This window comes from Microtus ochrogaster, chromosome 5 (genome assembly GCF_000317375.1).
Source record: "Microtus ochrogaster isolate Prairie Vole_2 chromosome 5, MicOch1.0, whole genome shotgun sequence".
Lineage (NCBI taxonomy): Eukaryota > Metazoa > Chordata > Mammalia > Rodentia > Cricetidae > Microtus > Microtus ochrogaster.
The window spans coordinates 75586685-75597162 of NC_022012.1; the positions used below are offsets into that span (position 1 = coordinate 75586685).

The 10478-nt window shown below is 43.0% G+C and overlaps 1 protein-coding gene across 1 annotated transcript in view; it reads right to left on the bottom strand.

Annotated features, from left to right (window-relative positions):
- The window catches only part of Lctl (lactase like), a 20965-nt gene that overhangs the window by 4329 nt on the left and 6158 nt on the right, over positions 1-10478 (bottom strand). The window contains exons 7-11 of the mRNA XM_026778958.1: positions 8072-8126; positions 7828-7989; positions 2744-3018; positions 2031-2157; positions 1480-1679 (exon numbers count right to left, since the gene is read on the bottom strand). Coding sequence (XP_026634759.1) covers positions 1480-1679; positions 2031-2157; positions 2744-3018; positions 7828-7989; positions 8072-8126 — 819 coding nt within the window. The remainder of the gene's footprint in view (positions 1-1479; positions 1680-2030; positions 2158-2743; positions 3019-7827; positions 7990-8071; positions 8127-10478) is intronic.

A 10478-nucleotide genomic window follows, 5' to 3' on the forward strand; every position in this document is an offset into this window, starting at 1 on the left:
CTCCCAGAGCCTGCTGCCTGCCACCACATGGCCTGCTACCACCATTTGGAACCTACAGCATTTCTGCTGCCTACTGCCACCGGGGATCTTGCAGCATTTTTTAAAAAGAATAATAATCAGTCTTACCAAAACAAGCACATTTATAAAAATACCCACAGTTTGGATTTTATTTATTTTTTTGAGATGATCTCAAATGTATACTGGCCACAAACTGGCTATATAGCTAAAGCTGACCTTGAGAGACTCCCCCACCTTCAGGTGTATTGACTCTAGGATTGACAGAGCGAAGAACTAAGGGCAGTAGTCACTGACTTCACTTCTAGACCCACTGGGTTTACTTAGAAGCAATGCTAGCAAGGAAGTCAGATTTGTTTTTAATTTTTTTATTAAAACCTTCTAAATCATAATATATAGTCCATGCTTGTAGATGTAGCTACAGACAAGGTAGAGCTGATGGGAAATTTGTAGGTTATTAGAACTATTTGGTAGTTTGTTTCTTTAAAATTTTAATTTTTTAAATATGCCTGTGTATGCCCTTGGAGGCCTGATGTGAAATTCCCATCTGTATGCTGTGAATATGTTTCATTGCCACTGATCAATAAAGAAGCTGATTTTGGCCAATGGCTTAACAGAGTAAAGCCAGGTGGAAATTCCAAGCAGAGATGGAAGAGAAAAGTAGGTGAAGTCACCTTACTGGTGAACCATGAGCCTCATGGTAAGATACAAAATAATAGGAATGGGTTAATTTAAGATGTAAGAGTTAGCTAGAAATACACTTAAGCTATTGGCCAAACAGTATTGCAATTAATATAGTTTCTGTGTGATTATTTCGGGTCTGGGCAGCTGGGAATGAACAAGTGGCCTCCGCCAACAGAGGCCAGAAGAGGATGTTGGATTGCCTGGAGCTAGGAGTTGCAGGCAATTGTACCAACAATTGAACAAGAACACTAAGACTCCTATTTGATAGGTTTTAAAATCTTAAAATTTGTTTCTGTTTAATCTTGGCTTGGAGGCAGTGCATGTATGTGGCTCTGTCATTTGGTGGGAAAAGATGCAGTCCTACATTTGATTTATAGAACTTTTCACATATTGAAGAGTAGGTAGTATTTGTTTGCATCAGTAACATTTTTAATTCATCAGAATTTCAATCTAGATGCAAATAAGAACCCGAAGGGTAGGTAAGGGGAAGCAACGTCTGGAGCTGGAGGCTGTTGTAGGTAAAGCTCTGGCCAATCCCTGGTTTCAACAACACAGAAAACAATTGGAATCTTTATGTGACAGATAGGACTCTTGTCACCCTGATACTCTATCTGGAAGGGACTAAATTTTGAGGTGTGCTTACTCCATCCTAAGCAGAGGTGGCAAGTGGCAGAGGAGGCTGTGTTCCCCATCCCATTCCGTAGAAGACAGGAGAGGTGTGGTGCATCTCAACTGTTAGTTCTTCTAAGAACAGAACAGATGTGGGTAAGTTAGCCGTACCTCTCGTGAGTTTGGAAACCCGTTGGCTGTGACGATTTCCTTGTAATACTGAACCGAAGCCTTGGGATAGCGAGGCTTGTTTCTCACATTGAATTCAACATAGTAGAATCCATATCTATCTGCATAGCCTTTCTCCCATTCAAATTTATCCAACAGAGACCAGGAAGTATACCCTTTTATATTCACACCATCTTTTATAGCTGTGAAGACATGATTGCATTTTTGAATACATTTTATCCACTTAGAAGTAATTAGATAGTATTGAGTTGTTTTATGAGACTTAGAAGCAAGTTTTAGTTGATAGTAGATGGTAGTTTAAATTTTGTCTAAGAAGAAAAACATATAAGTCAAATCCTTTTTTTTTTTTTTTTCTTGTTTTTGTTTTTTTTTTTTGAGACAGGGTTTCTCTGTGTAGCTTTTGGAGCCTGTCTTGGAACTCACTCTTGTAGACCAGGCTGGCCTCGAACTCAGAGAGATCCGAGATCCACCTGCCTCTGCCTTCCAAGTGCTGGGATTAAAGGCGTGAGCCACCACCGTCTGGCTTATCTCACCTTTTAACATTTCATTTATATATCCTTTGAGGTACTGAATTCTCCATTCATCACAGAATTGAGTGCAGTGTAACTTTTGAGATGCTCCGTTTTCTGTCACATATATGGGAGGATCGCCATATTGAATCTGTAAGGGAGGCAAGAATGAATTCATAATATCTGACTTACACGTCATCTGGGTCACATGGCTGCCATATTCTAATGAAGTACTTAGCTCTTAGTGGGTATCACACTTAGTAGGTGTTACATATTTATCGAGAGAGGAGTGTAGGCAGGTGAGTTGATATGAAAGACTATAGTTCTCAATAAATTGGCTTTATTTGGGAAAATGCACTTCGGGGTCTTATTCTTTCCCACAAATTCCATTTCAAATCAGGTGGGCCTTAAATGGACTAAAAATATCTGAAAGAGGAGCAGTCATTTTCTCCAGTGGTGTAACCACTGGTTAGGTGTCCTTTGTGAGAGTAAATACTGTAAATAGCTTCTCACCCACGTGCACGTAAGCAACTGCATTGAACTCAATGGGTGGCACACACACAGACACACAAAGACATGAAAGTAGGAGGCAAATTTGTTTGGAAGAAGGGCCGGGCTTGCGGTCATGTGCCTCCATACCTAGTATTTATCAGTTTTCTTATGTAGTCATCTGAGCGTCTGCTGGAAGAGACTAAACTCAGGTCTGCAAGTCTTACACAGCTTGCTGGGATAAGTACCTGGGCAAAGTTGAGAAGCCTTCTGAATCCCCATGGCACAGAATAGAGCCATGAAGACCCCATGTCTGGCCAGTTGGGGTCCACAAGTTCTATTAAGTCACGGTCATTCTGGAAGCTGGGCCCCTGGTGGGAGGGGTATTTCCTTTGAGTGATGTATCGAGTGGTAAAGTGGCCCAGTCCCAGGAAGTCAGATGTGCCTCTAATGTAGCTCTTCTCCTGAAGGGAGAACGTGGGCAGCCTCGACATCTCCAGGCCTTGCTCCGCACTCTTTGTTCCTGACAAGAGAGAATATGAGAATTTACCCAAGTCTATTCTCACAGGTATCTCACTTGTCCCACAGTGCCGCTGAAGTGATGTGTAACCTGGGCTTTGGTGCTGGAGCGATGGCTCAGCAGGTAAGAGCATTTACTGCTCTTGCAGAGAACTCGGGGTCAGTCCTCCACGCCACGCGGCAGCTCACAACTGGCCTTAACTCTAGTTCTAGGAGGTCCATCACCCTCTTCTGACACCCAGAGGCACAAGGTACTACATGGAGCACATACATGCAGGCAAGCATCATACACATAAGACAAAAATAAGAAAACCTTTTTAAAAAGCTAAACTTTAAAGAATCCAGCTGCAGCACATTCCTTTAATCCCAACACTAGGGAGGCAGAGCCAGGGCTGTTTCACAGAGAAACCGTATCTTGGGGGAAAAAAACACAAAAACAAGAATTTGGCTGTGTGAAAAATACACCCTTGACCTTTCAAGTTGGAATTGTGACATTTGAACACCACCTACTTTAATTAATTTTTTTAAGGATTTATTTTATTTATGTATATGTTTATGTGTGTGTCTGTCTACATGAGTACAATGCCTGCTGAGATCAAAAGGAAGTATTGTCTCCTCTGAGCTGGAGTTAACATGAGCTGTGGTCTACCATATGCAGATGCTAGGAACTAAGCCTGTCCCTCTGGAAGAGCTTCAAGTGCTCTTAACTGCTGAGTCATCTCCCCAGCCTCTATCTAAAAAGTTTCAAAATTTATAGTCTTACTATTTATGGCTTAGTGTACTTAGTAACAGAGTACTTCACAGGCATGTATGAGGCCCTGGATTGGACCCCTAGCACACAAAGAGTGGAATGTTTTCACTCATTAATAGTGAGTGATGTATGCACAGCTCCTTGGCTATCTGAAGAAGGCAGGGTTTTGTTCCTTACATTGAAACACTCCTAGGAGGAAACGAAGGCCACTGGTGGTAGAGGAGAGTCATGGATGTCTTCCTACATCGTTGGCAGTGTAGGATGTTACCGGTTCTGCACTGGGAAATTTTGCCCTAGTCTTGGTTTGAAATGGTACATCTTTTAAGATTTATGTATTTATTATGTATACAACATTCTGCCTCCATGTATGCCCAAACGCCAGAAGAGGGCACCAATCTCATTACAGATGGTTGTGAGCCATCATGTGGTTGCTGGGAATTGAACTCATGACCTCTGGAAGAGCAGCCAGTGCTCTTAACCACTGAGCTATCTCTCCAGCCCGAAATGGTACATCTTTTAATAAACTCAAAACCTCTTTATCTTGTACTTTGCCCACTTGTGGAAAAGGATCTGTGTTCAGGTGTCTTCACTGTGAGTTGAGTAGCAAAAGGTTGGAAACAACTTATATTTTTCTTGCCAAGGGAATGACTAAATAAATGGTGGAAAACTGGGGGTGTAACATGCACAAGGCCCTGGGTCTGATCCCCAGCACCACAGTACTAATCATAGGTTCTGGAGAAATGACTCTGCAGCTAATACTTGCTGCCACCAAACCGGAGTTCAGTCCCACACGTGGCTCACAGCCATCTGTAACTCCAATTCCAGAGGATCCAGTGCCGCCTTCTAGCTTCCATGGATACCATGCATGCCTGTGGTATACAGACTTGCATACTGACTAAACACTCACACACATAAAATCTAAAACAACCCCTCCTAAAATAACAATTATTATTGAATGGTCATCAGTACTACAGTGTGTAGCCATTAGAATAAACAAGGCAACATTTTCTATGCTAACATGCAAAGATTGCCTAGATATATGTTCATGGAAGAAAAGATACAGACCTGATTATGGCATTACATACTCTGGCAAACCAACAATGATCTAATAGGACAATAAGATCATTTGCAGGGAGACTATTGACTTTGATTAAAAGAGTGAAAGGTTTGTATTTTGTATTATTCATATCCTTAGAACGTCAGCATGTTATTGCTGTCAGTCAAATATAGTAACTAGGAAAGTCACTGGGCACTATCCCTGCCCTGTCTCATATAGTAGTTAGTGCTATATGCATCTACAAATAGGGCTAGGGCTAGCTCCAGTCATACTGAAGGTCTGAATGTTTTTATGTTAGCATATAAAGTTATAAGTTTCATGATGGCATTTTTGTATGTTGTGTTATGCTATGGTAGTTTGAATGGAAGTGGCCCCATATGCTCATAGGGACTGATACCTGTGGAATATTGAAGATATATTACATTTGTTTATGCTGTGGAATATTTGTTTAATGATGCAAAGGTGTGCTACATTTTATGTTGCATTTGCTTGACTCTGTAAAGCTGTGTTAATTTACACTGTCTAAAACACCTGATTAGTGTAATAAAGAGCTGAATGGCCAATAGCAAGACAGGGGAGGGATGGGCAGGGCTGTCAGGAAGAATAAATAGGAGGCTCAAGAGAGGCGTGAGGAGTGAGAAAAGGGGGAGAGGAAGACACCAGGGGCCAGCCCACCCAACCACACAGCCAGCAACAGAGTAAGAAGGGAAGAAAGATAAGTAAGAAAAGCTGGCTAGAAATAAGCCAAGCTAAGGCTCAGCATTCATAAGTAAGAATAAGTCTCCATGTATTTATTTGGGAGCTGGATGGCAGGCCCCCAAAGAGTAAAAACAACAACAAACAAAACAAAACAAAAATCCCAACTACAGGTAGCGTTGGGAGGTGTGGGAAGTGTGTCACTGGGAGTGGGCCTTGACATCTTGTATCCAGTGTGGCATTTTCTCTTCCTGCTATGTACAGATACACATATAGAACTCTCAGCTCCTTCTCCAGCACCATATCTGCCTACATGTCATGTTTCCTGCCATGATGATAATAGACTAAACCTCTGATCTATAAGCCGGCTCCAATTAAATGTTGCCTTTATAATATAGAGTTGCTATATTATTATTACTACTTCACAGTAGTAAAAACCCTAAGACGTATGTTTTGTCCTTATTTGTCCTCTTTCTCTGTCCGCTCTTGCCTTATGTATTCTAGTAGTCTCTTTTTCTCTTATTCCCCCTTCCTTAGAGATCTCTTCTTCCCTTCTTCAAGTATCCCCCATACACACATACACACACACACCACTAAAATCTGTCTTCATTTAGAAGAAAACATCCAATGTTTATTTTTCTAATTCTGACCTATTTTGATTAACATAATTTCCAGTTCCATTTCCTACAAAGGTCATTATTTCCCTTTTTAATTCCTGAATAAAATTTCTTTGTGTAGCTGGGCAGGGTTGGCACACATCTTTAATCCCAGCACTGGTGAGGAGGGGCAGAAGCAGGTGGACCTCTGTGAGTTTGAGGTCAGCCTGGTCTACAAAGTGAGTTCCAAGACAGCCAGGGCAATTATACAGAGAAGCCCTGTTTGGAGCCTGGGAGGGAAGGGTCCATTGTTTATATATACCACATTTTCATTAGACATTCATCTGTTTATGAATATCTAGGATGGGTCAATTTTCTGGCCATTGTGAACAATGCAGCAGTAAGCATGAATATCTAAGTATGTCTTTAGTGTATTTGTGTTGCCTAGTCCAATGATATATAGCTAGGTCAATTAGTAGTTCTTATTTATATTTGGAGGTTACCATGGCAACAGTGTGTAGGTCAGAGGACAACTTGAAGGAATCTGGTCTCTCATTCCACCTTATAGGCCCTGGGAAATGGAATTTATTTTAGATCATCAAGTTTGGGTAGCAAGTGCTTTTAATCACTGAGTCGTCTCTCTAGTCCTATTTTTAGTTGCTTTTAAATTTCGTTTGTTTATGAGGGAGCCGCACTGATTTCATAGCGGCTGCACCAGTTTTTCCTCCTACCAGCAGTGAATGAAAGTTCTTTCGCAGGTCCTAGCCAAGGTTTGTTTACTTGACAGCCATTCTGACTTGGGTGAGATAACTCTCAAAGCTTTTTAAATTGCATTTCCTAACGATGTTGAAGCCAGACCCAGAAAGACAACCTCCGCTGCTCTCACTTAAAGGGCAGCAGACTTAGAGCTGAGCCTGGTATGCTGTCCCAGAGGGCCCCCCCCCGCCCCCAGAAGCTCGACTGTGCAGTTGTCTGCAGAGACTCTGTGGTAACAGTGTACTGTGCCTCTCAAAAAAACTAGAAGGGGTTTAAGAGTTTTTACCATAAAGCAATGATAAATAACTTGTGTTTAACCTGATGTAAATATCAGTGTACATATATACTGAAACAGCACAAGGCCCTATAAATATGTATAGTTTTTTTTCTTTTTTAAAAAAAGGTTTAGGGCTAGGGAAATAGTTCAGTTGGTAAAGTGCTTTCCTTGTAAGCATGAGGACTTGATTCTCAGAACCCATGTTTTTATTTAAAAAAATAAAAAAGGCTGAGTGTGAGCTGTTGAAATGGCTCGGCAGATAAAGGTGTTTTATGTGCAAGCCTTTTGACCTCAGTTCGTTCCCTGGATCCCATGGTAGGAAAGAACCAGCTCCAGAGTTGTCTTTTGTCTTCACACTTGTGCCTTTGCATGCGTGTGTGCATGCGTGCGCACACACAAAGCACACACACGATATTTTTTTTTTAACTGAGAATAATGGTATGTGCTTGAATCCCAGCACTGGAAAAGCAGAGTTAAGCGGATTCCTATAACTCAGTGGCCAGTTAGCCTCTCCTACTCAGCAAGCTCCACTCTAGTAAGAGACCCTGTCTCAAAAAATAAGGTGGATAATGACTGAGGACCTACTAAGATTGTATGCATGCATGCCTGAACACATATGCTACTTGCACACATGAACACATGAGCAGGTAAGTTAAAAACAAAACCATGACTCAGCTCACCAATGTAGTCCTTCATGACTTGGGGGTAGTCACCAGCATAAATAGGGTTTGCAAACCAACCGAGACAGAACTGCAGGTATCTCTCAGCTGCCTCAATGTCGCTGGGGTTGTTGATGTCCAACGGTTCTCCCCAGTCACAGTTGAGTGAAATTCCCACCATGCCTTAAAGGAAGGAAATGGAGGTAGAGAGAGGCAGGTTCTGGCTCCTCCGGGCCTGTGTCTGAGCCTGAGGGTCCCAGCTCACCTTGCTGTTTGCTGCGCCACGTGTTGTTATAAGAATGCCAGGCTTGGGCGTGTGCCTGAAAAAAAGAATTAGTGCATTACCTGGCTCTTCCATTCCCTGCCTGCCCGTCTTTTTTCCTTCCTTTGTTTTGTTTACTCATGGGGGTGGCTCAGAGGACACTCGTTCAGTCAACTCCCTCCTTCCACCATACCAGGAACTGAACTCAAGCTGTCATTCTCAGCAGCAAGTGTCTGCCCACTGAGCCATCTTGCTGGCTGGGGAGTGGCCTTTCTTGCCTTCCCTACTCTTGAGCGCCAACTTCAAAGTTCCCATGTTTCTGAATCCAGTCTCAATTACCATGGACTCCCTCCCTCTGACTTCCAGAGACACTTGCTTCCTTTGTACTGCAGAGGAAGCATAGTCGAAATGGGCAGAAGTCAGTTTGTGTGTTTACTGCTATAGCTACCCACCCCCACATTAGAACTGAATCCAGGGTCTTGCCCATGCCAAGCAAGTGTTCTATCAACTGAGCTATCATCCCCCAGCCCATCCTTTATTGTCTCTAAATTGTTTTTGTAGGTCTCTAGAAAGACAGCAGTCCTCCTGAGGACTGGGGGAAGCGTGAGTTCCTGAGGCCCCTCACTAGGAGCAAGCTCTGGGAGCAGGGCCCAGCATCCTGTTTGGGTTGTTTCTTCTTTGTTTTGAGGCAAGGGCTCATGGAACCCTGAATTGTCTTCACACTTGCTGTGTAATCAAAATTGGCTTTGAGATTTTAATTCTCTTTGTTTCAGGATATTTGTTTACACTGCATGAAGATGTGTCTTTGTTTTGCCTCACCTGCCTGAGGCACCCGATTGCTTTAGTAAAGAGCTAAATGTCCAATAGCTAGGCAGGAAGCTATAGGCAGAACTTCCAGGGAGAAAGGAGGTCGGGAAGACTCTGAGGCACATGGTATTAAGCTAGTGAGATGCAGAGGGAGTCTGATGTACAGAATGAAAGAGACAAAAAGTCAGGTGGTAGATTAATAGAAACAGGTTAATTTAAGTTCTAAGAGCTGGGGCTGGAGAGATAGCTCGGTGGTTAAGAACATTGGCAGCTCTTCTAGAACTCCTGAGTTCAATTCCCAGCAACAACATGGTGGCTCACAGCCATCTATGGTGGGATCTGATATCTTCTGCTATATAGGCTCTATGTATAGAGCACCATATACATATACACCATATACATGAAATAAGTAAAAATTACTTAAAAAAAATCAACTCCTAATTTAGGAAAAAAAAATTAAGTTACAAGAGCTAATAGGGAAGAAGCCTAAGTTAAGGCCAAGCTTTCATAGTAAGGAAGCTGTCATTTCCTGGGGGCTGGTGGCCCAAAGAAAGACTCATACACCTCCTGCCTCTACCTCCCAAATGCTGGGATGACAAATGTGTTGTCACCAGGCCCAACTGCTATCTATGTTGTAACGTAGTCCCCATGTGTTTCTGACATTTGCTGAAGTTTGAGACTCATCCATGTTTAAACCCAACTATTTCAGGCTACAAAGGTTTTGAGTGTTACTTGTTACTCCCAGAAAGCCCTTATTTCACATTCTCTTTCTGGTGTGTGTGTGTGTGTGTGTGTGTGTGCGCGCGCGCGCGCACATATACGTATATGTGTGTGCACACATGCATGCAGCATTCAGGTACATGTGTATGTGGAGACCAGAGATCAACCTTGGGTGTTGTTCTTCATGAGCCATCCACCTTGGTTTTTGAAACAGGGTCTCTCCTTGGGACCTGGATGACGCTTGCTCCAGTAGGCTGGATTCTGGCCATCAAACTCCCAAGAATCTTCCTTGTCTCAACCTCCCCAGTGCTGGGATTACAAGCATGCTTTTACCACACCCAATACCCTGGCTAGTTTTATGTCAACTTGACACAAGCTAGCAGACAGGATGAAACCTCAATTGAGAAAATGTCTCCAGAAGATCGGATTTAGGCAAGCCTGTAGGGCATTTTGTTAATTTGTGATTGATGGAGAGGGCCCAGACTTTTGTAAGTGGGTCCCTAGACTGGTGGACCAGGGTTCTATAAGAAAGTAGACTGACCAGTTGTCATCAGAGAGGCTTCCTCCAGCAGCAGATGGGAGCAGATGAAGAGACCCACAGTCAGACTTTAGGGAGAGAGAACCCAAAGTAGAGATCTCCATCAGGTCCCTCCCCTTGAAGCTCAGGAAACCCCATGGAAGGGGGGGGTGCTGTGCTTTCCTGTCTCTTTAAGGGATAAGCCTCGCCCACTCCCATTACCTCTGACCTGCCCGCTGCCATCTTGGGCCCTTCCTTTTCTGCTTTCTTGACGTGTGTGCTTTTTATTATAAGGAAGACCTGGGAATGTTGTACTTTCCTGTCCCTTTAAGGGACAAGCCACGCCCATTCCCCTCCCCATCCGCT